This window comes from Scomber japonicus, chromosome 11 (genome assembly GCF_027409825.1).
Source record: "Scomber japonicus isolate fScoJap1 chromosome 11, fScoJap1.pri, whole genome shotgun sequence".
Classification (NCBI taxonomy): domain Eukaryota; kingdom Metazoa; phylum Chordata; class Actinopteri; order Scombriformes; family Scombridae; genus Scomber; species Scomber japonicus.
The window spans coordinates 17,956,955-17,984,195 of NC_070588.1; the positions used below are offsets into that span (position 1 = coordinate 17,956,955).

Consider the following 27,241-nt stretch of genomic DNA (forward strand, 5'->3'; position numbering starts at 1 on the left):
TCGTATATTGATTAGGGCTGACACCCTTGTCAGCGCCTCCAATAATTTAATTACATTCCCACACACCATACAGGCGTCCTCCAAACTCCAGCTACTACACCACCTTTCTTCTTCTGCTGCCTCCAGTTCCCACCTCTCACAGAGACAAACTCTCTCTCTCTCTCACACACATACACACACACACACACGCGCGCACACACACACACACCTCCAAACCATCTTCAGTCCACTTCCTCTTCAAGCCCCCTGCCTCATTTCACAGAGTAGGATTTGGAGCCATTTTAGCTGCAGGATTAAAGTGTGACAGGGATAATGCCACTTGAGCCACTTGGGAGTCACATGACACAAGATGATCTAAGGTTTTGGGAGGAGCACTATAATGTAATTAATGTATTGGAGGCTCTTATCCATTTGACTCCACCCATCGAAGAGCCAGGCACCTATAACCCTTAAAAACTGCTCTTTTACAGATGATGGTGAGGAAAACAGTGATACTGTTTAGTTGCCCCCACCCCCTCACTTTTTCTTCCCTTCTATGCTCATGCTCGGCAAACAGTCAATTTAATTTATTTTCTCTATACTGAGAAGTGGCCATTGACGTAATTTAACCTTAAACCCATTTGGACTGTCCCCCCCAACCTGCACAAGTGCGTCCTATATAGATAATCCCACCGCCTTGTTAATCTCTTGACGGCTTATCGAAGTTACCGCACTTTGTTTACTTTACTACACTTCAGTCATGCTTTTAAAACTGCTGTTAGTCTGCAGTTCTTTTAATCTCTTTATCTGTTCTTACCTTTTACCTGAACTTTTTCCTCCACGTGCATCTTTTATTTTAAAAGGGGTTCATTCTTTGTGTCCAAATGCAATAAAAATGATATGAAGAATGATATCGTAATTAATTAATTATTAGGAAGTCAAATAAATAAATGCTGATGCTAAATTAATGTAATTTGTGATTGCCTTTTAACAGTCGTTCACAGCAATAATTCTTTAAATTGCACTTAATACCAATTTAGGGTCATATTTTTATGAATAATATATAATTAATTTGATCTGTAAAATGTCAGAAAATAGTGAGAAATTAGTTTTAAACTCCTAGAGATTGCTTTTTTGACCAACAGTAAAAATCCAAAGATATTCAATTTGTAAGGACATAAGATGAAGAAAAGCAGAACATTCATGTTTAAAAACCTTGCACCAACAATAAATACTTGCTCCATTTAAAGCCCCCCCCTTCACTCAAAAATGACTTTTTATTTCTTGTTACTTCAGATTGATATTTGAGCTTCACTGTGCAGCATGTGCAGAGTTTGACACTAAAGATTGTTTTCACTTTTAATTTCCTAAAATCTGAGTATGAACATGATTTTTGACATCATAAGTGAGTTTGGAGCCAATCATGGTCCAGTATGAAACACAAATGTGTTGTGGAAACTTGAAGCCTCCAGTGCTCAAACACTGAGAACTTAGCAGTGAAGGACGCTTGTTGTGTCCAGCAAACTGTATACATAGACTCTGGACTTGTCAGTGAAGCAGAAGGAGTAGTTGTGCTTTTAACATGTTTTAAATAGTTAATTAACTTTTGTTAAAAAACGTCATCTTTGAATACATATATTGGAACTTAAACAAGTAATGAATTTAATTTTTCTATTTTTCGTTTTCTTTCACCAAGTAACAGTGTTACTGAGGTTAAAATATTTTTTTTTAAAGACAGCATTATTTAAAAAACCAACATAAACTCTCACACAATAAATATAAATAACATCCATTTAGATTGCATGAACAGGTATGAATTTCTGAAACTATACTGAATAAAATAAAAACAACACATTTATAGTAAAGGAAAATGGACTGACCAAGAATGCTATTTTTCAGATCCTTTAAATCCTTGAAGTAATAATCATGATTGATAGTGAACATACAGCTTTAATTACACAACACGTGTCAGGTGTGTCTGTTTCAGGGTCTCGCAGGCAGGTGCGAGTTCCCGACCTTGTGTTTTAGAAACGCAGTGTGCGCTTCTCTGTTTCCGAAAGCTTTGTTCAGCAGGCACTTGGAGAGCATGGACTCCTCAGTGACAGCAGCTGTGACTGGCAGGGGTGTTTTGGAATTCACTGCTTATTGACCAGGCTTGTCCGTGTTTCTGTTTGTCAGAGGATGAATCTTCACTCACCTCCTGCTAGTTACTGTACATGTTTTCTCTCTGTGTTAGGAACTTCCCTGCAGACAGGGGGAGGAGAAAAGGAGGAGGGAGTGTGTGTGTGTATGTGTGTGAACAAGTAAGGCTCTCTCTCCAGAGGGAAGTGGAGGGAGTAGTGAGACGGGTAGAGAGAGACGACGAGAGACAGAATGTAGGCTAGTCCAGCAGCAGACAGACAGAGAGGAAAGCAGGCGGGCAAACAGTTTGAGGGCTTGCGTAATGTTGAGCGGTGTGCGCGTGGTATTGATCCAGGTTAACCCTGCCTGGACCTACACCTATGGCAGGCGGGCTCAGCCCTCCAGCCGCAGTATAATACCTTATGGTTGACAGATTAAAGGATGAGACCTAAGGGACAAGCTGCACAACTCAACATAAAGCAACAGAACGCAGACATGAGGAGCAGCTAACAGCGGATCCACACTGCACCGCCGCAGTATGAGCTGGTATCCACCTGTCAGTAGCCTTTAGCACAGAGGTGTGTGTTTGAGAGAACAGGAAATATATCAGTGTGTGCATGTAGCAAAGAGTAGGCACACTAGTCTCTATACATTAGTGTGTCCATTTGTGTTAGATGTGTGTGTGTGTGTGTGTGTGTGTGTATGTGAGTTGGTGGTGTGAGCCTGTCAGTGTCAGTGCTGACTGTGTGCTTTGTGACGGAGACTCAGAGGAGTTTGTGAAGTAGCAGTGTGCAGGAGCAGGCAGACGTTTGATGTGCGCAGGACAGAGCAGAGCAGCGCAGCACATGACTCTGCAAGTCCTCTTGAATCAACACTCTATTTAGTTATTTCAGTTTTATGCTTGTGGCTCAGTGTCAAACGAAACTGGTTTCAGCACCAGTAAATTAAATAGTAAATGCTGTTATTGCAAGCTGATTGATCGCATATGTTTTGCATGATTAGCAGAAATTGCCTTTGCACTTGTCTTGTGCATAGTATCCATCACAATAATCATGTCAAGTTATATATTCGGGTTCAGGTGTTGGGTAAATAATGATTAGCTGATTAAGTCCTTCTGTTTGACAGGTGTTGACAGGTGTATTTGTTAGAACTCATTGGTTAGGTCGTTGGCATAGATCTATTTAAGCAGGATGTGCATTTTTGGTTTGGAGTTAGTGTGTCTTTTCATTAAAAGGTCTTTCTGAGGCTTCACCAGACATTTCATTGAGGTTTCAGTGACACTTCCAACTCTTCCTCTGGTAAACAGTTATTCATTGTCACAGTAGTATTATCACAGTTTATGTCAGTGTTGGTCCCTTGAGAAGACAGAAACAGTTGTGACTTACGAGCTCTCTGCTGCAGAGAAATCGACTGTTCCCTGCTGCTGTAGTCTCCTGCTGTACTGGATGTAAGAAAGTTCAGGATAACATACTGTATGGTTAGATTAATGTGTGAATGCATCTTCAGGGCCACACTTGAGACAGTTTTTATCCATCTACTAAAGGAAGGAATCTCTATCTTTATGTATGTATGTCCTTCTCTTGTCTCTTGAACTGTTCATCTGATTGACGGCAAACATGGCAGGTGTATGGCTGGAGACCCAACGGTGTGCAGTGTTGAATATGGTGCAATTTGGACACGCAATACCTTTTTAATATTGAAATTTGAATAAACCAGCAATCAGTGAGTTTCTGTGCAGGGGTAGGGCAGAGCTACAGGGGTCTGCAGACTGACTCCTGCATGTCAGGGAGAGAGACCAGAGACGAGGCGTGACACGAATCAGAGAGAAGTGCTCTAAAGAAAGAAAAATAACCAGTGAATACAGCTTTTAATCAAGAATGGACACTGTGACCCCTATAGACAGGAAGCATAGTGTTAGCACCACATTCAATAGATCTGCAGTGATTGACTACATAGAAGGCGTTCAGATACATGATTGAGTGTAGGTCACCTGCATTTTTGAAGTGCTCAGAGCCCAGTACACAATGAGTGTATTTAACAGTTAAATGTGTAAAACAGAGAAGATTTTTTAATTTTAGATGTGTGTGGACTCCTTGCTTTCTCAAGTGTGAGATGGCCCTTATTTTTGGCTGAAATGAGAAAACAACATGTATTTATTATTGGGGTACTTATTATTTATATCATCTGTGTCTAATATAATTTTAGTTTCTTTTATGTTGTTGGTGTATAAACTCATCCGAACCTGACATCAACTGCATTCATTTTTCTGTTTTGAATGAGCGGCTGTAGGCCCAGCAGTCAGGCCGTTCTGAAAAGGCATGACTTGAGCACTAGTTTAAATAGAAATGCATTATGCCGGAGCAATAAGCAAAGAGAACATTTAAAATGCTCATTTCATTGGCTTAGGTGGCATGACGGGAGAATGTTTGTTTTGTGTCAGCTGGGCACCCCACGGCATTTCAGTGCTGAATTAATTTGTAGTGATTACACCTGTGAGCTGAAAATCCTTTTATATCGGCAATAGTATGCAAACAGCATTCCAAGAGCTCTGTACACATTTTATCTCTATGTCAGCAGAAACACGGTTTGTTTCCTTTTTTTTCATGGTTGTTATATTATCTGCATATCTTTGAGCTGACGTGTAGTAAAAAACCCCCCTCTTCAGATGCTTCAGTAGATACTTTCGATTAACATTGCACTTCTGTGAGCCATCCCTCACATATGAATGACTTGCTTGGTGTGACTCATTCAGATTTATTGAATCTTTTGTAATGTATCACATCATAAAACATCATTCCCTGGTAGAGGATATTAATGTACTTCTAATTTCCCTGCGTACCAATAGTCCTCATTAGTACACTTTACTCAACCTGTAATGAATGAATAAACAACAGGCAGCGTTTCCTTATTTACATCTCTGTATTATCCTGACTGACTGAGTGTTGACAGTGAAGAGCAAACAAACGTCAACAGGAAGGTTGTGGCTTGCATTCGAGCCGCCTGCGTGTGTCTACCTACCTGCCTACGTTTCAGTCTGTGCTTCCCTGCTTCGGTGCCACAGCGAAAACTAATGCGTGAAGAGAAACAGTCAGGCAGGTAAGCCTGCTGAATTCTGATGAGTTCTCACCCGCCGAGGGCTGGGAGAGAAAACAGAGGCAGGCACCTGAGCGCTGCATGCTGAGATGAGATGGTTAGCAGCAGTGTGGAGCAGCAGCTTTGTTCACTCTGCATTATCAGTGTGAAAAATATGTGGTTAGGGAACAACGGGGGGAAAAAAAGCAGATACAATGCCGGTTTTCTTACTTCGTATGATACATTTTTGATGAATGCTTAGAGGAATTAAATGATTATTTAATGAAACTGTGAAGGAGACTGCCACCATCACCTATTATTACATTGGAATCTCAGTTTGTTCATTTCTTCTTGTTTTTGGCTCAGAAGTATCCGATTCAGGTATTATTCTACATTTCTTTCTGCTTTTTCTTTGAGGCTTTGAGGATATTTTTTGACTCAAATCATTGTAATGATTAGGGAGATTATTAATTTATTTAGTTAATTAAAATGGATTCATTTGGATACAACTTTAATGTCACTAACAACTTTGCCGATCTTGGAACTTCAAATTAATGCTCACCCTCGTTTGGTGGTTTCTGCTTTATTTCTTTTGAGATAATAATAATTTTCATAATTGTTTCATAATCTCCCGTTGTGTCTGCAAGTAACATATGTGCAATATTATACCCCCAACAATATGATAAGGTGAAAATTGTTGAGGGTTGAATAAAAAACTGTTAGTGTGCATTATTTGAAGCAGATGTATTATAAAATCAATCAAGATATTGCTCTATTTTATGGGTCTGAATCATTTCTTAGATGTTCCCTGGAACGAACTGTAATTTGGATTAGATTAGATTTAACTTTATTGTCATTGCTTATAGTACAAGCACAATGAAATGCAGTTTTGCATCTAACCCGACTGGCAACAAGAAAATAAGTTATACACAGGTGAAAATAATATGAATATACAAGGAAATAACTTATATATATAGGTGGAACTAGAGTCATATCTTTGATATACACAGGAGAAGTTATAAAGCTATGTTCATATGGGACTAAGCAGGATTAATATACCAGTGTACCAGTCAAAAGTTTGCATACGCCTTCCCATTCACTTCAATGAGAAAGTGTGTCCAAACTTTTGACTGGTACTGTATATAAGAATTGGTTATTCAGTGCAAATGAGGTGAATGTTATATATTAAAGTAAAGAGAATAGATTATATATAGGTGGAGTTGTAAGTTACATATACGGTAGTTTAGTATATAAGTAGAGAAAAATTTAGAAAAAAGAAAAACTCATTTTAAACCCTAATAAATATTAATTTATTGTTCATTTATTTCTATTAATTTAATTCCACATATATGTTGAATTGTGTGCAGGCAACGTTTGCATTTTGCATGCAGACCTGCTGTGCACTGACAAAAAGCGTCTCTACATTGACAGTTATTTGGAGTGAATTGGTTGGATGTATACACACTTATCACTGTCTTGGTTTCCCTGCTAATTAGTACCCAATTAAATAATTATTTCCAGGAAGCATCTTGGAAATTATGCAGAAATTGCGGACATTCAAAATGAAGCATTACTCTAATCTGTATTTACAAATATAAACATGTTTTTTTTGGCTTATATGTGATTAACTATATGTCTGCAGTGCACTCAGACCAATAAACTATCATGTACTCAGACGTGTAAATGAAAAAAAAATGTATCAAAGCCTAAAAAGACTGTAGTATATATCCTAAACATGCATATAATACATGAGCTGGGGAGCTGCCTCAGGGCTTGTTTGTCCTTCCGGAGAATAAATAGCAGCAATAAACCTTTTTGGCTGAAGGACAGTAACAATGCAGAGACACTTCATTCATACAAATCCTGTTATCTCTGCTCCGCAACATTCAGAAGGGCCTTAGAGAAGCACTCAGGAGCACTACAAGCTCCGTCTTAATCCAGCAGCAAAGAGCTGGACACAGTAGGAAAAACTGCCAGAGTTTGAAAAGAGGACAAGAGCGGCGTCTTCCACACAGTCGGGTCTCCTCAATATTGTTGACTTGTTGCTTCCTCTGTTGAGATTTCAGAGCATTTAGGTGCTTAACAGCTTAAGGGTCAGGGCTAGAAATTGGGTTAATTCAGATTAGACGAGTCCACGGTTGGTGTGTAAGGACCACCAGACTGCTTCACCAACCCGCTCAAACTGACCCATATCCTCTGTTTCACGTCTACATTGTCACTGCTATTTGCAGCAGATGTTAAGGAATAAAAATGGTGCAGTCTATACTGATGCACATAGACACATGTTGCTTATTGGGAGATGATCACATTACACCACACTAGGCACTGACTCATTGGAGTACAACGCAGAGAAAAAAAAAGCTGAGACATTAGTGTTACAGAGAAATGATGTGACTGGATTTGCAATATGTGTATGTAATAGTGTGATTTATGACTGCAGGGGCTTTCATTTCCTATTTATCTGAATGGTATAGAATGTGTAGAAAACCGGACCATCTTTCATTTTGAAAGTCATCAATTACTATCTGTGCAATATGAAGTTTCTGGACCGCTGTGGTCTTCCGGGAGTCTATTGTCTCATCAAGCGTGGCCTTTAGTGAGAACAAAGTGTTTTGTCAGGCAGATGCAGAGAGATGGAATTGGTAAAATAGAACGATTAGAATGTTATTATAATGCACGTACTTTTCAATTTTAAGAATATAATCATCTCTTTAAGCGTAAAGCAGCAAATATGTGCTTATATTAGTGTGAAATAATGGAGAGGCAGTTTATAATCATAGACTTTTGCATGCAGAGTCAGTGTGAGAACAGGTTGACAGCTAAATGGACACAAGAGGAAGAGAAATGACAGTTAAATGGAGAAACAAAGCCTTTATTAGTCGGGTGAATTTTGCATAAATAGAAAATTAGGTGTGAGGTTTCTTGTAGAGGTGACTGTGTGTGTAAAGGTGTCTGTGGGCGCTTTGTGAGACAGCGTGCCCCGGACAAGCTGAAAGGCTATTTGGGATGTCTTTTTATTCATCCGCAGAGAGCCTCCCCGCTGGGCACAGAGTGCCGTGCCTTGTGAGCTGTCGCTGACAGAACGGGTGTCCGCACAGAGCAGGGAAGGAAAAGATAAACAAGGCTGTTAAAGGCCTCATTAGACAAAATCCTTGAGCAGAAAAGGAAATGTTTAATCATTCACTCTGTAAAAAAAAGAAAGAAGGAACACAAATGATTTCCTGCAAAGGGATGTCTGTACACTAAATTTATGATAAATGTAATAATCTCCTGATCATACTGAGTGTGTAAGAGAGTTTGTGGTGGAAACACAGAAAGAAAAATCATACAATTTATACTTTACAGGTCATGTTCATCTGTACGAGCTTTTTAATTAAACCTAATCAACTGCAGTCTGCCTTTGGTGTTCTTCAGTCCAATTTGATTCAAGTTGGTGTCAAATGCAGACAAATCTAAATTCATTCTATTTTCAAATGGCAAAGAGTTAACATCTAATTTTCCTAAGACCTCAGCTGCTCTAGGGGTTGAAATTGAAGTATTGAGTTATTATTGATCAGAACTTGTCATTCAAATCACACAGTGAAACACACATTAGTTTCTTTTTTAGGAATACATCCAGTTTCTCCATCCAGGCAGGGAAACCTTTATTGGACTACAACAGTCTGCTCTTTATGAATACACCTGAACAGAAGAGGGTGAATACTGTATACGTCTGTGCTTTTACATTTTATCACAGGCTGTGGCAATCTTGTACACCTCTGTACTCTGTATGCTGCTGCAAAGTGGCCATCTCTGTTTATCCACTGACTTCCGCATTTATTGGCTTTTATATACAGTACCAGTCAAAAGTTTGGACACACTTTCTCATTGAAGTGAATGGGAAGGTGTGTCCAAACTTTTGACTGGTACCATAAATCTCTCCTCTGGATGATTCTTTCTTATCTGTATACATACACATATAAAAACCAACATCAACATGATATTCTACAGATGTTAGGGTTAGGGTTAGAAGAGAGAAAGGTTTTAAGTACACTGCTGTTTCTTCCTGGAATAATGAAAGACTGAAAGACCTGAAACTGCCAGAGCTGATTACTGTGGGTGTGTGGATCACTGGGGAACTGAAGTCCGTTTTAAAGGACTGAAAAAATACTACTCTTTGGTCATTGTGATTGCTCCTAAATTTTCACTGAAATCATTTTAGGAAATTGTATCTGTTTATGCATCATAACTGGATTTTTGTCCTTGACCTTGAATATTAACTAGATACTGTGTTCACTCTTTTGTAGTGTGTGGCAGTTGTATTGGTCTGTTTGTATTGTTTGTGTTTATACTGCTCTCTTGGGCCAAGTCAATCTTAAAAAAGACATTATAATCTCAATAAGACTTTTACCCGATTAACTAAATGATATGCGTATATAACTGAAATAAAACAATTAAACTATCTCTTAAAAAAACAACTTTTCACTCCACTACAATTATTTTTATTGTATTATGAGATGCATTGTTAAACTATCCAGCAATATTTCAATTAGTAAAAATTAGCTCTACATTAACTACAGTGAAATGCTGCTTACATGTCAATGCATCAGTAATAATAATCTAGAAGAAAGCTGAAGCGATTAGTTGATTAGTTGATGTGATAATAAGCCTACATTTTTATTCATACAGTACTTTTAAAGACACTTTATATAAACAAACAATAGCAAAAGTAAGTGACACACAGTAAAATAGCATAAAAAGCACTGTTTTAAAAGTATCAGCTAATCATTAGTTAGGATTTAAAAAGGTGAGTTTTTTTAACTGGGATAATGAACAGCTTTTTGGGGGGTTTAGATGGTTGTTTGGATAAATAAACAAAATATCAAGTTGGGCTCTGGGAAATTGTTTTAGGTGCTTTTCACTATTTTCAGGAATAATATACTAAAAGATTGATCAAGTCAGGTAATTCGTTAATAATCATTAGTTGCAGCCCAAATCTAATTTTATATGATAATACATCACTGAATGGGGCCATCTTGAGCAGCAGTGAAGACACTTTTACTTTTGATACTTGAAACCACATTTTGCTGCTCATGATTACACACTTTTACTTAAGATTGTGAAAGCAGGACTTCTAGTTGCTTTGAATATTTTTATAGTGTGGCATTGCTGCTTTTAGCAACACATCTGCTGCTGCTACACATAAATTAAGGTCACTATCTGCTCATATGCGGTAGTTAGTAGTCATATGTCCATATTATTAGATCTCCCTCCAAAAAACACTAGAACAACGTCACAGTATTTTTATAAGTGCAGCTTACTGTACATTTTAGATTATGTTAAGTTCTGTGTTCATCTCATGTCTGTCATTTGTGGTGGAATTTTTCCCGACCATCCTAGCTGTTGACATTTTGCCTCCCTCTTGTGCTGACAGACACATGCTCTTTATTCTATCAGCTCTGTCCACATTCAACCCTGTGACTCATATGGTAAGGTGGACTTCAGTTTGAGCTCTGAAAATTAGACGAAAATTAAAAGATGTATCCATAATTTTGACGCAGAAGTTGCTAATTCTGTTGGGTCATGTGCACATCACGAGGACATAGATAGTTATCGCCCTGCATCGTCCGTAAAGTTCTCTAAACTCTCAGCGTGTAGTCAGCTCATCCTCAGACACACAAGTGTTCAAATGTCCATGTGTTAAATGGATGAAATCATTACAGAAAACAAAAGCTTTTAAAGAAAATTCTATGTTTTTAATGTATAATTCCTCCACAGATATATTTACGTTGGCGAGAGGTGAATAGCCTCTTTCTCACCCCTCTGTCCGCCCGCCCTCTCAGAGGTTAAAATTCCTTAGACTGCTCCGCATGCATGTGCGTATTAGTATGCACGCGTGTGCGCAGACACTGTTTTTCACCTCGTGCAGGTGGGTGCAGTAAATATTAGCTTTTCAAATGAACATGGCCACCCTCAGATATTTAAAGGCCGAAATTGAGAGGCTTTCTTTTTTCTCTTGGCAGGCCACTCCAAACCAGCAGCAGACAGTTTGGTTACATTCAACAAACATTAAGTAACCATTGACTTCAGTCTGTATCTTCTACTGTAGTTCATTTTGGACTTAGGGAAAGGAGGAGCTGAGAAAGGGCGACGGGTTCAGCTTGAATGCAAACAAACTGGAGAAATTAGAAGATGCTTGCTGCTTCACATAATTCCGCTGAGTTATTCACTGATTGTAAAGCAGCATGTGCCAATATCTGTACCTAGACCTGAACACTGTAGAGAGACAGTATCTGTTGCAGAGTGGCGTGTGTCATGGGTCTCTCCTTACCCTGGAGACAGACAGACAGACAGAAAGCAGTGATCATATGGTTACCCTGCAGCCACAGGCATGCTGGAAATGAGACCTTGAAGAACTGTTGGGAGGCACTGTCACTTTTTCCAAAAGATGTCCATCCAGGAAGCTTCCTCTGCATATTTCAGAATGACAGACAAGCAATTGGCCTTTAAAACCTGTGCAAAGCAACAGAGGAGAAAATAAAGAAAAAGGGAGTGGAGCAAGGGATCAATGGCGTAGTCGTATTGAGACAAATGTTCACACCAAACTCTGCTCTGTTCTCCAGAAATAGTCTAACATCACACCAAGGTTACAGTTGGCAAATCAATTAGCAAAAACACAATAGAGACCAGGGCCCTCAGAATTCATGTGCTATCCAAGCAGACGGCGCTGAATGAAAGGAGCTTTTAGTTTCCATATTCGGCAGCTCAGGGGTGCCAGCGTTTGGGGCTGTTTTTGAGGCTTTGAGCTGGCCTTAAATGCTTTTCAGCTATTGGTTGCCTTTGGATGGCAGGAGGTTGTTTACTACATTGAGAAAGGTGAGGTGTTTTAGTGGCACTGACTGATTTTTTATCAGTTTAGCCTTGTTTGGATACCGGTTGCCAAGAGAGATCTTTCATCAAGCCACTCACTTCAAACTGCTGTCAGTGACTGAAGGCTTTCCGGCCACCGTGTGGTAGGATGCACCAGCAGTTATCAATTTTCTGTGTTTTTGTGTCCACTGTTTGTTTGGAAACACTTGGCAGAGGATATATCAGACATTAAGTCACTAATATAGACATACAGAGTTAACATAGTTCAGATTTGAATACAGACATATTGTACTCTAAAAATAATGTGTTTGGGTGCATGAGGAGAGGAGAGGGCTGTCCCAAATTCCGTGTGACGCTGTGTTTCTCCTCTTGGTTTTTTTTTTTCCTCGAGCTCCACAATCAGAAAGAGTCATTCATTCATGTCCAGCTGCCAGCTCGGTCCTCTCGTCCTCCCCTCGCTGCTGACAGGAAAGTCTGACCTGCTGTCTTTTGCACCCAAATGTGTTCAGAGAGAAAGAAGCGAAACCTAGACGGTGCGTTTTTCTAAGCGTGTCCTCCTGAACTAAGGTCCACCTCTACGTATCGCTCATTACCTTTCCCCCTCCACTTGACTTTGTTTACCTCCGTCCTTCAGTCTCGCTCCTATAATGCCTCCTAATTGTGTGCCAGAATGCTTCTTAAATGGGCTTTTAGGATACGGATGTTCAGCAGTGTGGCTTTTTTCTTTGCCAGCCTCTCTGCTTTTTATATCAGCAGCTCTCATTGCGGAGCTGGACGCTCTCACGTTAATGTAGTTGTTAACAGCTTGTGGTCACTGGGCGGTTTGTGTGGCTTTGCTGTTTGAGCTGACACGCTCACTGGAGGCAGAGAGGCTGTGTGGAAGCTCTGGATCCCAAAAACGACCAGGCAGAGAGGGACACTGTCTCCTCTGACTGACTTATTTAGATTTGAATATCTTTGTTGTTACTCACAATTCAAATTCACCAGGGTGTAAGCAGCCAACATTTACCAACACTTTTTGTTTAAAAAGCGACAAAAAAATTATCGAAAATTTAAAAAACAGTGATAAATTGTCAAAGAATAAATGAAATGTCTCTTCTGTGCTCTTCTCTAAACTTTAAACTAAAAACATGACCTTTTATGTGAAAGGATGCCATTCTGCTCATCATGACTAAATTTAAAACAAGACCATTACCAACACCACCTGCGACTTAACTTCACTTTGACTATTTGTCCAATTTTTCCAAATCAAATTCATTTTTTCTCTAACATTTCTTATTTGTAAATGGTATTACTTCCTTCACAGTTAAGTCACTTCCTTTCTTTCAGGGACCCATCTCAAATAAAAATAACATCTTTGCTGTTTAAGGTTGTCAGTTGTGATGGATCATACACATGTATTTTCATTCTCTTGTGTCACATCCGCCGCTCATAGTAAGAATAGCACTTGTAGAAAGGTGCTATTGAAAGTCAGTTGCCGCCGTGTAATAAACGTCATCATCTGCACATCTTTCTATCTGTCACTTCTTTGATTTGTGATACTGTTGATTTAACTGCAGCTGTTGTAGAAAGTAATATTACATTGGCAGTTAAATTACAGACAATAAAGCTCCGACTGTGTTTCTGTCCTCTTTATCAAAAATGTCTTTGCCTCTCAGCTGCTAATACTGCAAATGTGTGTATTGTATATATGTACTATATACAGTATATATGTGAAGTTTGGCTTAGCTGTAAACACAACAGATGACTGTAACTCTTAAGTGTCTGTGAGTTTGTGGTTCAGGTCTGTTAAATCCACTCCGTCTGTGTCTCTCATCTCTGCAGGAGTCGGAAGATCCAGATCCGGAACATTCCCCCTCATCTACAGTGGGAGGTCAGTTGTTTGTGTGTCTGTATGTGTGTGTGTCTGTGTCTGTGTGTGTGTGTGTGTGTGGACACTGAATAGCATCAGGTAGTATATAAAACATTTTCCCGAAAATGAGTCACAAGCCTTTATACTGTGTTTCTCTCTAGGCTTCAGTGTTTGTGTTCATGTGTGTGCTCTTATATCTGCGTCAGTGTTTGTTACTTTGCGGATGACAATGTGAGTGTGCGTCAACATCTGTAGCCTTGTTGGGGTCCAAGTTGTTTTTCTCAGTGTGAGCGTCTCTGTCTTCATGCCTGTCGACTCTTTTGTTGCTTTCCACCGTATCAGTTGGTTTTGTCTACACGCTCCCAGAGATCTCACAATACTTCCCAGACCATTAAATGCATTTTGAATATCAACATTAATGGGCAAATCAGCTTCTCTGCTTGTTTGTCAGATAGAAAATGTGCTAGATTTTTTTTTTTAACATTTCAATGCAACCTGGCAACCTGAAGGTGGCTCATTTCACAGAAAAAGAGAAATGGTGAGATGTAGTGTGAGTAGCACAATTCAGAGAGCAGCAGCTTCAGTTCTCCATCTGTGTGTTTGCACACGATGCATTCAGGCACAGTTAAAAAGTGTAGGTCTTCCATTTTTTGGCAGTGCTCTGCTGTCGCCCTGAGGTGCAAACACAATGACAAACCTGACAACACAACAACAATTTCGAAACAATGTGTTTAGGTTGTGGTTTCTTAAATGTTGTGTTTTCTGTTTTGTTGTTGTGTTTTGCTCCACTGGGCCACGGTACTCAGAGCCAAGTGTACAATCATTCTAGTTAAGTGTGTAACATGGAAAGATACTTGGCCGGTAAGCCTTATTGATTAAAATAAAAGTGTATCTGTTCCATTATATGAATGGCATCCAGTAGACTTTCCATTTTTGTCATATATCAACATTTACAACTCTATTCGTTTTTCTCCGATATTCAACACACCTATTTCTGCTACTCCAGTGCAGCCCACAAGACCAATGACAGATGAGTAAATGGACTCAACACTGTTAATTATAGATTCATATTTGGAATATAACAGAAAACTGAAACTGGCAGGAAAACCTTGATCTCTAGTTTGTAGTATATTAAAGAACAGCATTCATTTGATGAATATATTGCTGAGTATAAGTGACCCGTTTTACTTATAAATGATAAATCATTTTATAACTAAAACTATGACATTTCATGAACTGTGATTACTAACATTACTGATGAAACAGCACAAGAAAACACATCATTTAAATATAGTGCTATTTATTGTCCTGAATCATACTTTATTCAAAATTATTCTCTGTTCTCTGTTCAGAGAAGTTCTCTGTTCACAGTCACACCTTGTTTCAGACTTGTCATTTACTAAATCGGGTTGCACCAATCGAACTTCAGGAATGTCTGCATTACAATCTCTGTTTGTATAAATTGGTTGCTAGGAAACATCTGTAGTGTTGTCAACCAATCCAGCTTCAAAACAACACTTTCCTGACAGTCCTTTGAAGATGCAAGTATGATTTTGTTTTCTTCATATAGGCCTATGTTATGCATACAAAGAGAACCATTTCAGAATGAGTTCTGATCATACTGATCATGCTTTGTTAATGTAATAATTGTTCATTATTATTAATTAGTGAGGTTTAGAAGTGTTTGTAATTTTTTCCACTTCAGACAGAGCAGGTGGGCTTTCCCTCTACCTTCCCTCTAGTTCTCCCTCTACCTCATGTCTTTATGCTTTATTTCTTACTCCATACTACATGGACAGACGTGATTGATCTGTTCATCTAACTCTCAAAAAGAAAGCAAAAGTGGTGTTTCATAGTATAACTATTAAACTATTAATGTTAAGCAATAAACACATTCAATCAGTAATAGGTAGCTGCACTTAACAGTTAAAACAATACTAATGTTACAGACTTGAGTCTAATTTAAGAGCTCATTAATCACATACTTTTAGGTCTATATAAATATATGTCATAACTCATTTGTTAAAATGGTGATTTATTTGTTTTGCCTCATGACTTCAGCCAGTGTGTAAGCTAAGTTATCGCACAAATCGCCAGGAAAGCGAACAAAACCAATTTTGCTATTATTAGGTTTTATTTATTTATTTATTTTTTTGTATGTTTTTATTCTTCCAATTGTTACTATTAAATGTTTGTTTTATGTAAAGCACATTGAGTTGCTGGGTATGAAATGTGTTATATAAATAAAGCTGCCTTGCCTTGCAGGGTATAAATGCTATTTTAATATGTGCTAGTTAGGCTAAGTGTCAAACATGATGCCAATATAATATAAATTACTAATAAGATTTTAAAAGCTTAAAAAGTCGTCATGCTTCACTCATGCATCTGTGCTAATGGTGAGCCATACTACTTATATTCTGAGATAGACGACTATCTGCTACAGCACTTGCTATTAATTTGAGCTCTTCCTGATTAAATATTTTTAGTATACAAAAGATTTACTAGCTAGTAGCAAACGTACGTACACCATCGTAACCGTTTATTTCTCCCCTCTACTTTGTTCAGTCTGTAATTACAAACAGCTGAGGGTGAAAACTGTTAACGTCAGCCTCCTAGTTGTAATTTAGAATCAAAGATATCGCAAATTACTGACAGCAACGATACCCCCCACTTAGCGAAAAGAGCTACAGAGGTGTCAACAAACGTGGCAGTCACGCTGCCATCGAAACAGCTTTGAGCATGACAATAGATTCCCATATTCACTTTAATTTGTTTTTTTAATTTCTCTTGTGTCTCTTTCTAAAGAAATGATAAAAATACATAATAAAAAGAGCTGATGTATGCTAGCAGTTGACATAGGCCTATAGTGTACCATCTTTGTATCACACCTGAACAAACTGGAGGCTTTTCTTGTTTTTGCCTTCTGCTGGCATTGTGTGAATGCGGCATCCACCAACACTCTCCTAATGTTGTCTTTCCAACTTTTAAGCTGTCATCTCACATCTTGTTAAGCCTGTAAGTGTCCTTTCAGCCATGTCTGAACTAGCCATGACCTCTAAACTGACTTCTTTTGTCCATCTGCAGACATTTAATCCGCTTAAGTCTTGTTTATTGAAACAGAAATATTTCATTTTTAAATTTCTCATTGTGTTGTTAAGGTTTTCTTCCAAGTCTATTTTAACATTATTTTGCAGTATTGCAAATGTGCCAGAGTGATTTTTAAATTACGTTTTTGTACTTTCGGAGCATAACCCTGAATTTCCAGTTTCACTTCTGCTCTCTTTTACACTTCCACTTGTTACATTGTGTGTTGAACAATGACCTACATAAGCAGCGCCAGACCTGTGTGTTTATGTGTTTGTGTGTCTGACCATGTGCTTGTGTGTTGCACTCTTTTGTCTAACTCTCTTTCATTTTTTCCTCAGGTTTTGGATGGCCTTCTAGCTCAGTATGGTACTGTAGAAAACGTGGAACAAGGTACAGAACTCTTCTCTTCTATGTTTAAGCAGCACATCTCATCATCTGGCTCTAACAGTTCAATGCACATGTGTCTTGTTTAGCAACACACAGACCTCCCAGTGAGTCAAGTCTCCCTGTGTGACTTGACTTCCTCGTTACCATCAACCCACACACCCATTATCTAAACATAACCCATCTCTGTATATAAATCACTTTTTATCATCTTGTCTGCGTGTGTGCATGTGCATGTCATAAGTTTGACCCGGGGAGCGGAGCGTTTGAATTACACGGAGCCTCTATAATAAGCACTGTGAATTGCCTCGGATCCCCCTTGGCCTCAGCGTATGGATTGAAGTGGGCAGACGTGGCAGATGTCCAGTAGTAATGTGTCTGTGTCTGTGTGTGTGTGTATTCATGCCTGTACGTGTTTGTGCGTTCGTCAGTTTTTGGGAAGTGCGTCGTGGTAATTGGGGAGGACACTGTAGGCGCCTGTGGCGAGGCTTTTGCAGTGTCTGATGGAGTGTGTGTTTATGATGTGTGTGTGTGTGTGTGCAGGGTAGTCAGCAGTAGATCCATCCGTAGGAACTCCTCCTTGTATCCACACACACACACACACACACACACACACACATGCATGAGTTGTAGACGCATACAGCACACACACTTACTCAAATTCTCATACACACAGTGGCATCAAACCAGCCAAGACCAACTTCCACCCACTGTAGTCATGACAGGTGCTAAAAGAGAAGCCATTCGCTGCCGTAAAACAGCCTACTTCATTTTTACTGTACCAGACGGCAGCGCAGCATTTCCTCTTTTTTATCATACAGCTCAGCTCACCGAACGTCACAGTTGCACAGTTTCAGTTTACAATCAAAGCCTCAAAAGATATGCCCCTCTTGGTGGATTTCTATGTCCCTGTCCAATTCCCTGTTTGCGTACCTTGTCTGCCTGTCACTTTTTCTGTGCCTCGTGTCCGTGCACTCTGGTTGCAGGGTGAGGTTTTGGAGGAGTCCCATGTTCTTGTGTGGCATGGTGAAGGCTGCCGGTGGCGGGGCAGGGCGGGGCGGGGCAGAGCTGGCTGTGAGCGCCGGGGCCAGGCACCGTGCCAGGCTCTGCCCCCTCTCCCTCTCTAAGCCAGCTGGGCGCTCTCACTGGTTTTAACCCTTCCAAACCTACTGTCTGCCACACACCAGCAGATTTGGAAGTTTTCTTTTTTTCACTGAGGCAGCGAGTCGCTCCGATGATGCGTCACATGAAAAAAAAAAGTCCACTCTCAAACTTTTATTTTTCACTATTTCTGTGATATTGGCAACATACCTCGTATCTCTTGGCTCATTTGTTTTGGTGATTGTGTGTTCATGTGTTTAACTTGCCAATAGCTGAGATGGAGTTTATTAACCTGCTTTTGTTTAACTATCTAAAGCATCGGCAGTAAATGTCTTTTCTGCTGGCTTTGGCATCAATCCTCACAATCAAAGAGAGAGGGCTTCCTTTTAGGCTCATTAGTTTGACATTTAGCGGTTACGCAAATAGAGATCCATCCCTGAGAAAGCAGAGATATGTTTGTCTCTACTGACAGAGGCCATGGTAGATCAGAAAGCGTTACATCAATAAGACATGCTTAATTTCTAAAACCATTTTTCTCTTACCATCACTGTTGAGCTCTCCACCTCCAGGTACTGAAAATTATAATCTCCAGATGATGAAAAGATTCTTTAGATTATATGTATTGAGCAAATGTGTATCACAAAAGTTAATTACAAACTTGAATATAGCTCATACAAAACAATCCCAAAGATGCATTTTGTATAATAGACAAAGAAAATATATTTTTATGCTTGTTCTTAAAGACAACAGAGACAAAAGTGTCAGTTCAGCTTCATTATTCAAGGGCCACTACTTATTTTTTGTGTGATTTGTCTGTCACTTTGGGGCTCAACTTTTTTCCTGCCTTTAATCGCTTTAATTGTTTTGTCCAAACTAAAATATCCTGTTTATTAAATTACAAGAAATGATTAATTGATCGTAAAAATAGATACCAATTTATTTAAATCAAATTCACCTCACAGTTCAATCTTTTAGCATGTAAATCACGTCATTCTTTACTCGCTGAGCAGCCCAGGACCACAAATCTTCCCAAGGTGTGTCTGTGTTGTGCATTGCATTGCACTTTTGCACAGATTACTTGCTTTGTTTAGCCTGTCATGTCAAACTTTAATCTGTTATTGTGCAAGTGGCAGAGAGGCTATTGTGTTAAGCAGCTCCTATCTGTAGAGGCAGCAGTGGGGTCTGGAGGGAAGCCAGTGCAGCGATGACTATAATGGTTTCACACAGACAAGTGGCTCTCTAGGTCACCAGGGGAACCTGGACGCGTGTCTAACTCATCTACAAAGACCTGCTGTGTGGATGTGTAAATGTGGTCACACCTTTGTTTACTGTATCTCACGTTTTTTGTCTTTCTCTGTCTCTCTTCTCTCCACAGTTAACACTGATACAGAAACAGCAGTGGTGAATGTTACGTACGCAACCAAGGAGGAAGCTAAAGAGTAAGAAGCACAAATAATAACTCTGAGCATCCAAGTCGCAAGAGTATCTCGGGGTACACATGCTTTTTACCAATGCATATGCACAGACAAGCATCTGCAACACAGTCAGCATTGGTCATATTGTCTATGTTCTTTGTGTGTACCTGGAGGATTAAAAAGTATATCCACTTAGGTCAGATCAAGGTCAAATCCTCTATGGCCGACACTGGAAAGTCTTTCTTGATTTTGCAGAACGTAAGCATAATTAAACATGGTGACACCCAAGGAGGATATGATATTGTAATGTTGCAATTGCAGCAGAGACAAGCAGCAGCAGCAACAAGTTTTATTAGAGTACGTTCACATTAAGCCAACTATGTTTAAAAAAATGTCTCCAGAATGGATCAATTTCAAACCACCAGCCTTTTGGAAAACAATGATGTAATCCTGCCCAGTTGCTGTCGTTGTGCGTCTGGCAGTAAACGCAAGAAGACAAGCTTTTGTCGTCTCTAGCTTTCTGTGACTCATTTGAAATAGTAATATATCCAATTATACAGTGCAGGTGTTGTTACCTGTGTATGTGGGAATGACTGACGGGTCAACTGGTTTTATTCTTGATCTGCAATCAAAACTACTCTGACACCAAAAACTAGTAAAATATGTAAATGGCAACAACTGAACAGTGAGTTCAGCCAGATTAAAAGAGAGTAAACAGAACGTCTGTCCCGCCAGATGTTGGCTATGATGTGCAGTTTAATTGTTTGGCAAATTAAGCACTTTTCTTTTTATTCAGATGGTTTTTTAACTTTGTTTTCACACATAAACATAGTTTGAAAAATTAGCAGGCTTATTATGGACAAAGTCTTAGTTCCTCTTTAAAACTTTCTGCCATTGTTGCTGTTTCTTAGTGTGTTGCTGACTTTGCTTCAAATTCTATTAAACATCCACTGTTTATGTGCTTAAATGTGTTCCATCATGTGTGTATGTGTCGTTACAAGCGAGCATATCAGAGACTTAAGAAGCTGTATGAACTTTAATTTCAAAACTAACACAGAACATGTTTGCGAGGACAGTATTTATTTCTTGTATTCATATATCTATTTATGTGACTTGTATTGACAGTCTCATCATTGTTATGCCACATGCCTCTTATTGCTCCTTCTCTCTCCTCCTCCTCCTCATCTTCTTTCTCTTCATCCTTTGTTCTTCTTCCTTTCTCTCTCCTCATCACCTTCTGCTCCTCTTCCTCCTCCACCTCTTGTTCAACCCCTTCCAGAGCCATTGAGAAGTTGACAGGACAACAGTTTGACGACTACTCCTTCAACGTGTCATATATCATGGACATGGATGCTGCTCCGCCCGTCCAGGCTCCTCGCACACGGCGTGGGGGTCGATCGTCCCGGGACCAGGGCCCCCCTCAGCCTGGGCCCTCAGGAGGCTTCGGCACTCCACGCCCCAGGCAACATGACTTCCCCTTGCGCATGCTCGTGCCTACTCAGTTTGTGGGAGCCATCATCGGCAAGGAGGGCCTCACCATCAAGAATGTCACCAAACAGACGCAGTCCAAGTAAGACACTCTGATAAAGACTTACATTAAATCTTTGTTCTTCTCTGTCTTTGTTCTTATTAAGTTCTCAGACAGCTCTGCTACAATTTTGTTAAAGCTTGAATTCATGAAAAAAATCCAATTGAACATGGGACTGAAGATAGCACTCACGAAAAGTTATGTTAGGAGTTAATGGCTGCTTCATAGAGTACAGGGTGACATTTACTGTTGCCTTATATTTTCCACTTTATCTTGATAGTTTGTTCTCTTTTTGATTTTCTCTTTCGGTCTCTACAGCGACTTCCTCTCAAATTAATTTGCCATGCAAGCAGACTTTTCTTATTGCTTGCCAGACTTGCAGACTTGTTTTAATTATGATATTATTACCCGTAACACTCTTAATAAATTCTAGGGCAAATAAGACTTGGTAAAGGGCTACCTGCCTTAAGTGTTTCTAGATCTAGCCACACTGATTCAAGGTCATCATTAATCCAATCGGCTATGTAATGAAGCTGTGCAGCCGGCTGATAAAACCTGACATTAGAAAATGATAAAGGAGTCTCTGCAAAATATTCATTTTGAGCAAGGCGACCCTCTCCAACATAGACAATGGTAGAGATACCCACCTATCTAAGTCGTCCTTAATGCGTTTTAGAAGAGGCTCAAAATTAGCCTTTAAAGGGAGATGAAGTAGGGTGACGCGGGTTGCCCAGAGGCATAACCTCAGATTTTGAAAAATGTATTTTGTACCATGAGAATTCACTAAATTGGCATATTACTTCCAACACAGCTGGTACAGTTGTCTTTGGATTAGTTATAAAAAGCAAAATATCATCAGCGTATAAGGCTATTTTTTGATCTTTTCCACCAGCAGAGATTCCAGTAATATCTGTGCTGTTCCTTATAACTTCCGTGAGGTGCTCTATAATGCGAACAACAGTGGGGACAATGGGAGCCCTTGCCTGGTCCCCCTGCCCAGGGAAAAATAAGAAGAGGTTTGTCCATTAATCCGAACAGCTACGAGTGGTCTGTTATATAATAGTTTAACCCAACTGCAAAACGTGTCTCCTAGCCCGAAACTGTTCAAGAACAGTAAATAGAAAAGGCCATTTGACTCTGTCTCAATATATTTGTTAACCTCTTCCTCTAGAACCTGATCACATTTCATTTTGTGCTTGCACCTTTCTGATCGTTCAAACTCTCCATTCAGACACGCCAAACCCTCATTTAAATACTGCTGTCTCCACCCTGTTGCACCTGTTTTCATGTACGCAGTTATTCTTAGTAGATCACCTGCAAAACGCACGCACAAGACACCACGGAATTTCGGTTGAACTCTTCCGTGTGCCAGAGTGTGCCTGTAGACGTCCGGATGACAGACTCCAGGCCTGCACCTTCTAGCTTCATTGTTGATTTTCATTGTGCTTCTCTCTCCTATCCTTCCTTTCTCTCCTCTCAACCCCAACCGGTCAAGGCAGATGGCTGCCCACTCTGAGTCTGGTTCTGCCTGAGGTTTCTTCCTGTTAAAAGGGAGTTTTTTCTTGCCACTTGTGCCAAGTGCTTGCTCATGTGGGAATGTTGGGTCTCTTTAAAATTAAAACCTGAAGAGTTCGGTTTAGAACCTGCTCTATGTGTAAAGTGCCTTGAGATAACTTTGTTGTGATTTGGCGCTATACAAATAAAGATTGATTGATTGATTGATTGATTGATTGATTGATCTCTGACAAAGCGTGGCTACCCAGGTGCTTGCATCACCGGAAGTCCCCCAAGCACACTTTTCTTAATTCTCCCCCTATCTCTGTTGTGTCTATCTGTCTCTCTTGCTCGCTCAGGGTGGACATTCATCGGAAGGAGAATGCAGGTGCAGCAGAAAAGCCCATCACCATCCACTCAACTCCAGAGGGCTGCTCCTCCGCCTGCCGCATGATCCTGGACATCATGCAGAAGGAGGCCAACGAGACCAAGACGTGAGTTGGCACTTTAACATACGCAAACGTTCATAAACATACACATAAACACACTTGAATGTGCTTATGCAGAGCATGTATACACTTCCGCAGGGAGATTAGCCATAATGTGTGCAGGCTGTAATCTCATCCTTTAACCTGCCTGCACACTTTTTAATCTCACTGTGCATTCTCTGGCTGGGACCACTAACACAGTAAACACAGTGCGCACGACACACTCACATAGGCAAACATGTGATCGCAGCTTAGCATTTAAGAAATGAGGCCAACGTGTCTAATTGGGCTTGACACTTTTAACAAGACACTGCAGCTTTTAAACTCTTTGAGCATCAACAGAGTCTGAGCATCAGTGCCCACCTTTCACACATAATGCTGGTGTTTGTCTTTGTTTATTATTTTAAATGTCAGGGGTGCTGCACTCCTTTACATTACTCCTGGCAATGGGTGCACACTGTCAGCATTGTTTGAGATATTTGTAGATATCAGATTAATTAAAAATGTACTTAAAGCTGGAGTGCACAACTTTTGTCTCCCCTGTCTGGCACTGTGAGTAATTACAAAAACGCTGTCGACACATGTTTACGTCATAAGCTCCGCCATTGCCTGCTCTGCAGCTACTGTTGCCAATACTATCCAGCTGCAGCCCCGGAGCAGACGCCCCTGACGTGACACAAGCCTCTGGCTTGACGGAAGTGCCCCTGGCATGACGGAAGTGACGTAGAATACCGGAAATTACGTTTTTTTTGCACGCAGGAATTTGAGGATAGCATTGAGTATTCAATGGATGCTACTCGCTACTCCAATATTCAATAATAAAAACAAGGTAAGCTTTGCTATAGCCTTTAAGTAGCCTATTTGTGTGAAATACATTCCGACCTCTGTTTATGGTTAAACGTTACCCAGTGTTGGCTAGCGAGTTTTCTAACGAGCTAACTATCATTCTGCCAATGTGATGCTAATGTTAGTTCACAGTAACAGGTGGTTGTTTATTTGATAAAAGACAAGAGAAGTTTGACGATATTAAACATAGATGTTTTCATATATAATGAAGTGTGTAGTAATTGAATATACTATTTGTTTATTGACTCTATTTTCTTCCTTTTGACAGTGAGTGGGACCTGTTTCAAGCCTCCAAAGAAATCTGAGCGCGGAAGCCACCAAAAGGCTTCAGGAATTTGAAAGAAAAATGAGAAAACATTTCTGAATCTATTGTAAATGTTTGTTGTTGTTGCTAAATGCTTACTGTACCTTTAGGATAGATATTCAATAAAGATGAGCAGTTCTGGTCTCAAATAGTTTTATTTTTCTTCTGCAGTTCAATGTGGAGTTTTGTGAGAAATGACACATACGACTGAGTGAGCGAGGGTTTTACAGTAGACCAAACAATTGGTTTTTTCGTTATTTATATCATTTCTTTTTTTTAATAGAAATTATATACATGGGCACGGCAGTCCTTTTGTGACTTTTTTCACTATAAATCTGGATTTTCATGAGAAATTAGACTTACATTTTCTGATTAGTCAATGTCTTGTGGGTAAATTTATTTAACACAAAATTCCTTCATTTGAGTATCTGATGTGCAGTTCCCTTGAGGATCCTCTGGATCTTTAAAAAGTAGGCTAAACCTGATATAATGAACACACTTTTTTGTTTTGTTTGTTTTATTTTTTTTAAAGATCCAAAGACAGGAATAGTTTATGCACAATTGCACATGGTATGTTACAGTATATAGTTAAAGGAATTGACGTTAGTTCTTAATGACTTGCCTGATTAAATAAGGGTAAAATAAATATAAATGGACAATTCATACACGCTATGTTAAGCAATTTTGTTTTACTAAAAAACAAAACAAAGTTGACTTGAAGGATAAAGTAAAGGTAAAACAAATGAGATGCTACTGTATGTTAAGCATTTTTAATTTGAAAAAAGAGGCCACTTCCGTCAAGCCAGAGGCTTGTGTCACGTCAGGGGCTTCTGCTCCGGGGCTGCAGCTGGATGCTACTCACTGTTGCGGCTATAGAATGGTGGACAAATTATTTTGAGCGTCACATAATCCACATGAAATTACTTGTTTCACTTACAGAATTTGATCCATTTGGTCTGTTAACATTTCTAGAAGTCTAGAAGAGCTGGACAATTAAATAATTGATCCACATTCAAGAAGTTTCTGGTGCACAAATGACCAGTGGACAGCGTGGGAAAATCATTCTTTATACTGTGAAATACAGAGAGAGTTATCTAGTGATGATGGTATTAATAAGCATTGTGTCAACTTGTTTGGCAAGTTTTGCACTTGCAGGTTTAAGTTTGGCTTATTTTGTGCCTTTGTGTGTATTCAAGAGCTTGTCATTGCGCCAGAGTGTTTCAGGCTGTTTGATTTGATGAAAACGTTGAGCATTGCTTCTAAATTAAACTTGCTGTGATCAAATCACACATCAATATCCTGACATCCAGAGGAATATAGGTCTTAAAACTTTACTGCCACATTATGCAACATTGTGTTGAAAAAACAAAACAAAAACGAATGTAAACCAGATGGGTTTTTTAAACTTTTATTTAAATCTTTATTTAAACAGGTAGTCTCATTGAGATATCTTATTCAAGAGAGACCTGGGAACAAGAAACATTCAGATGAATACATAATCAGCAAATCCAAACAACACAACTAAGGCCTGTAGACCGCAATCAACAAAGAGTTAATGAACAGTAACAAGAGTTATAAGAAACATCAGATAGTAAAGCTTTCACATCTCCAAAGGGGAAAGAAATACTCTAGTTTGAAGGCACTTTGCAGTTCATTCCATGAAAAAGGTGCAAAGCGCCTGAAACCAGGTCTGCCGGCCTAAGTGCATATATATGAGATATCCACTGGTTTAGTAGTAATTGGATTGTGTATCACAGTTACACGATGTAAATGAGAGACGACATGTTTGGAAGCTTCAGCGGTAGCTTTATAGATGAATATCGTGAGATGATGATTTCTTCTTGTCTGTGAGGTTGTCAGAGAGTTGTCTGGGAGTTTTCCAACCTGTCATAAGTGATAAACAGATTTTACTGCTGAAGTGATGATGAGGCAACATGACAACACAGATGATCTCCATAATAAAGCACAGACAGTAAAGTTGACTGCACAGTAGTTTTACCATTTAAAAAAGACAAATAGCCTTTAATTCCATACAAGAAGCCCTGTTTGAGTTTTAATATCTGAGTCAAATGTTGAATATGAATCTTGAATGACAGCCATGTAAATGTCCCTAATGTCATAATGCCAGTGTAGATATTATTGGTCTGTAGCTCTAAATGCCACCAGTAGTTACCTTTAAATTGTCTCAATATGGGGGCCACACCTACGGAAATGAACCTGTAGCATCTGCTCTCCCTGCACCCTGTAATTTCACCACGTCTAAGGAGCCCAACACCCAGTGAAACCCGAACCACTTGGGTTGGCCTCTCAACTCTCAACACTGTCATCTCCCCTTACTTGCCCTGTAGCTCACCCCAAACTAATTTCACCCCAGCTCAGATCCATACTCTTAAGATTATAACATGCTTTGACTTGCCACCTCTTCCCCTACACACACACACACACACACACACACACACACACACACACACACACACACACACACACACACACACACAGCCACCACCCACCCAAGTCTGCGACCCAGCCCAAAAACAACTTCAGCATCTGGTTTCCCTACACCACAACTGAAACTCACAGTCACACCCAACAATTGTCCCACAGAGCAGAAATATAGATTATATAGAAATGATATTCCTCCTTGAGTGGCCCTTGAGGAATGAGGCTGAACTGAAAAAAGCCTGCATACATTCAGTCATTATTAGAAACTTTCTTAACAAA

At 39.6% G+C, this 27,241-nt stretch overlaps 1 protein-coding gene across 1 annotated transcript in view; it reads left to right on the forward strand.

Moving 5' to 3' along the window:
• Positions 1-27,241, forward strand: part of igf2bp2a (insulin-like growth factor 2 mRNA binding protein 2a) — a 54,291-nt gene that overhangs the window by 17,781 nt on the left and 9,269 nt on the right. The window contains exons 3-7 of the mRNA XM_053328753.1: positions 13,846-13,894; positions 17,299-17,350; positions 19,821-19,884; positions 21,140-21,430; positions 23,242-23,376. Of these exons, the coding sequence (XP_053184728.1) occupies positions 13,846-13,894; positions 17,299-17,350; positions 19,821-19,884; positions 21,140-21,430; positions 23,242-23,376 (591 nt within the window). The remainder of the gene's footprint in view (positions 1-13,845; positions 13,895-17,298; positions 17,351-19,820; positions 19,885-21,139; positions 21,431-23,241; positions 23,377-27,241) is intronic.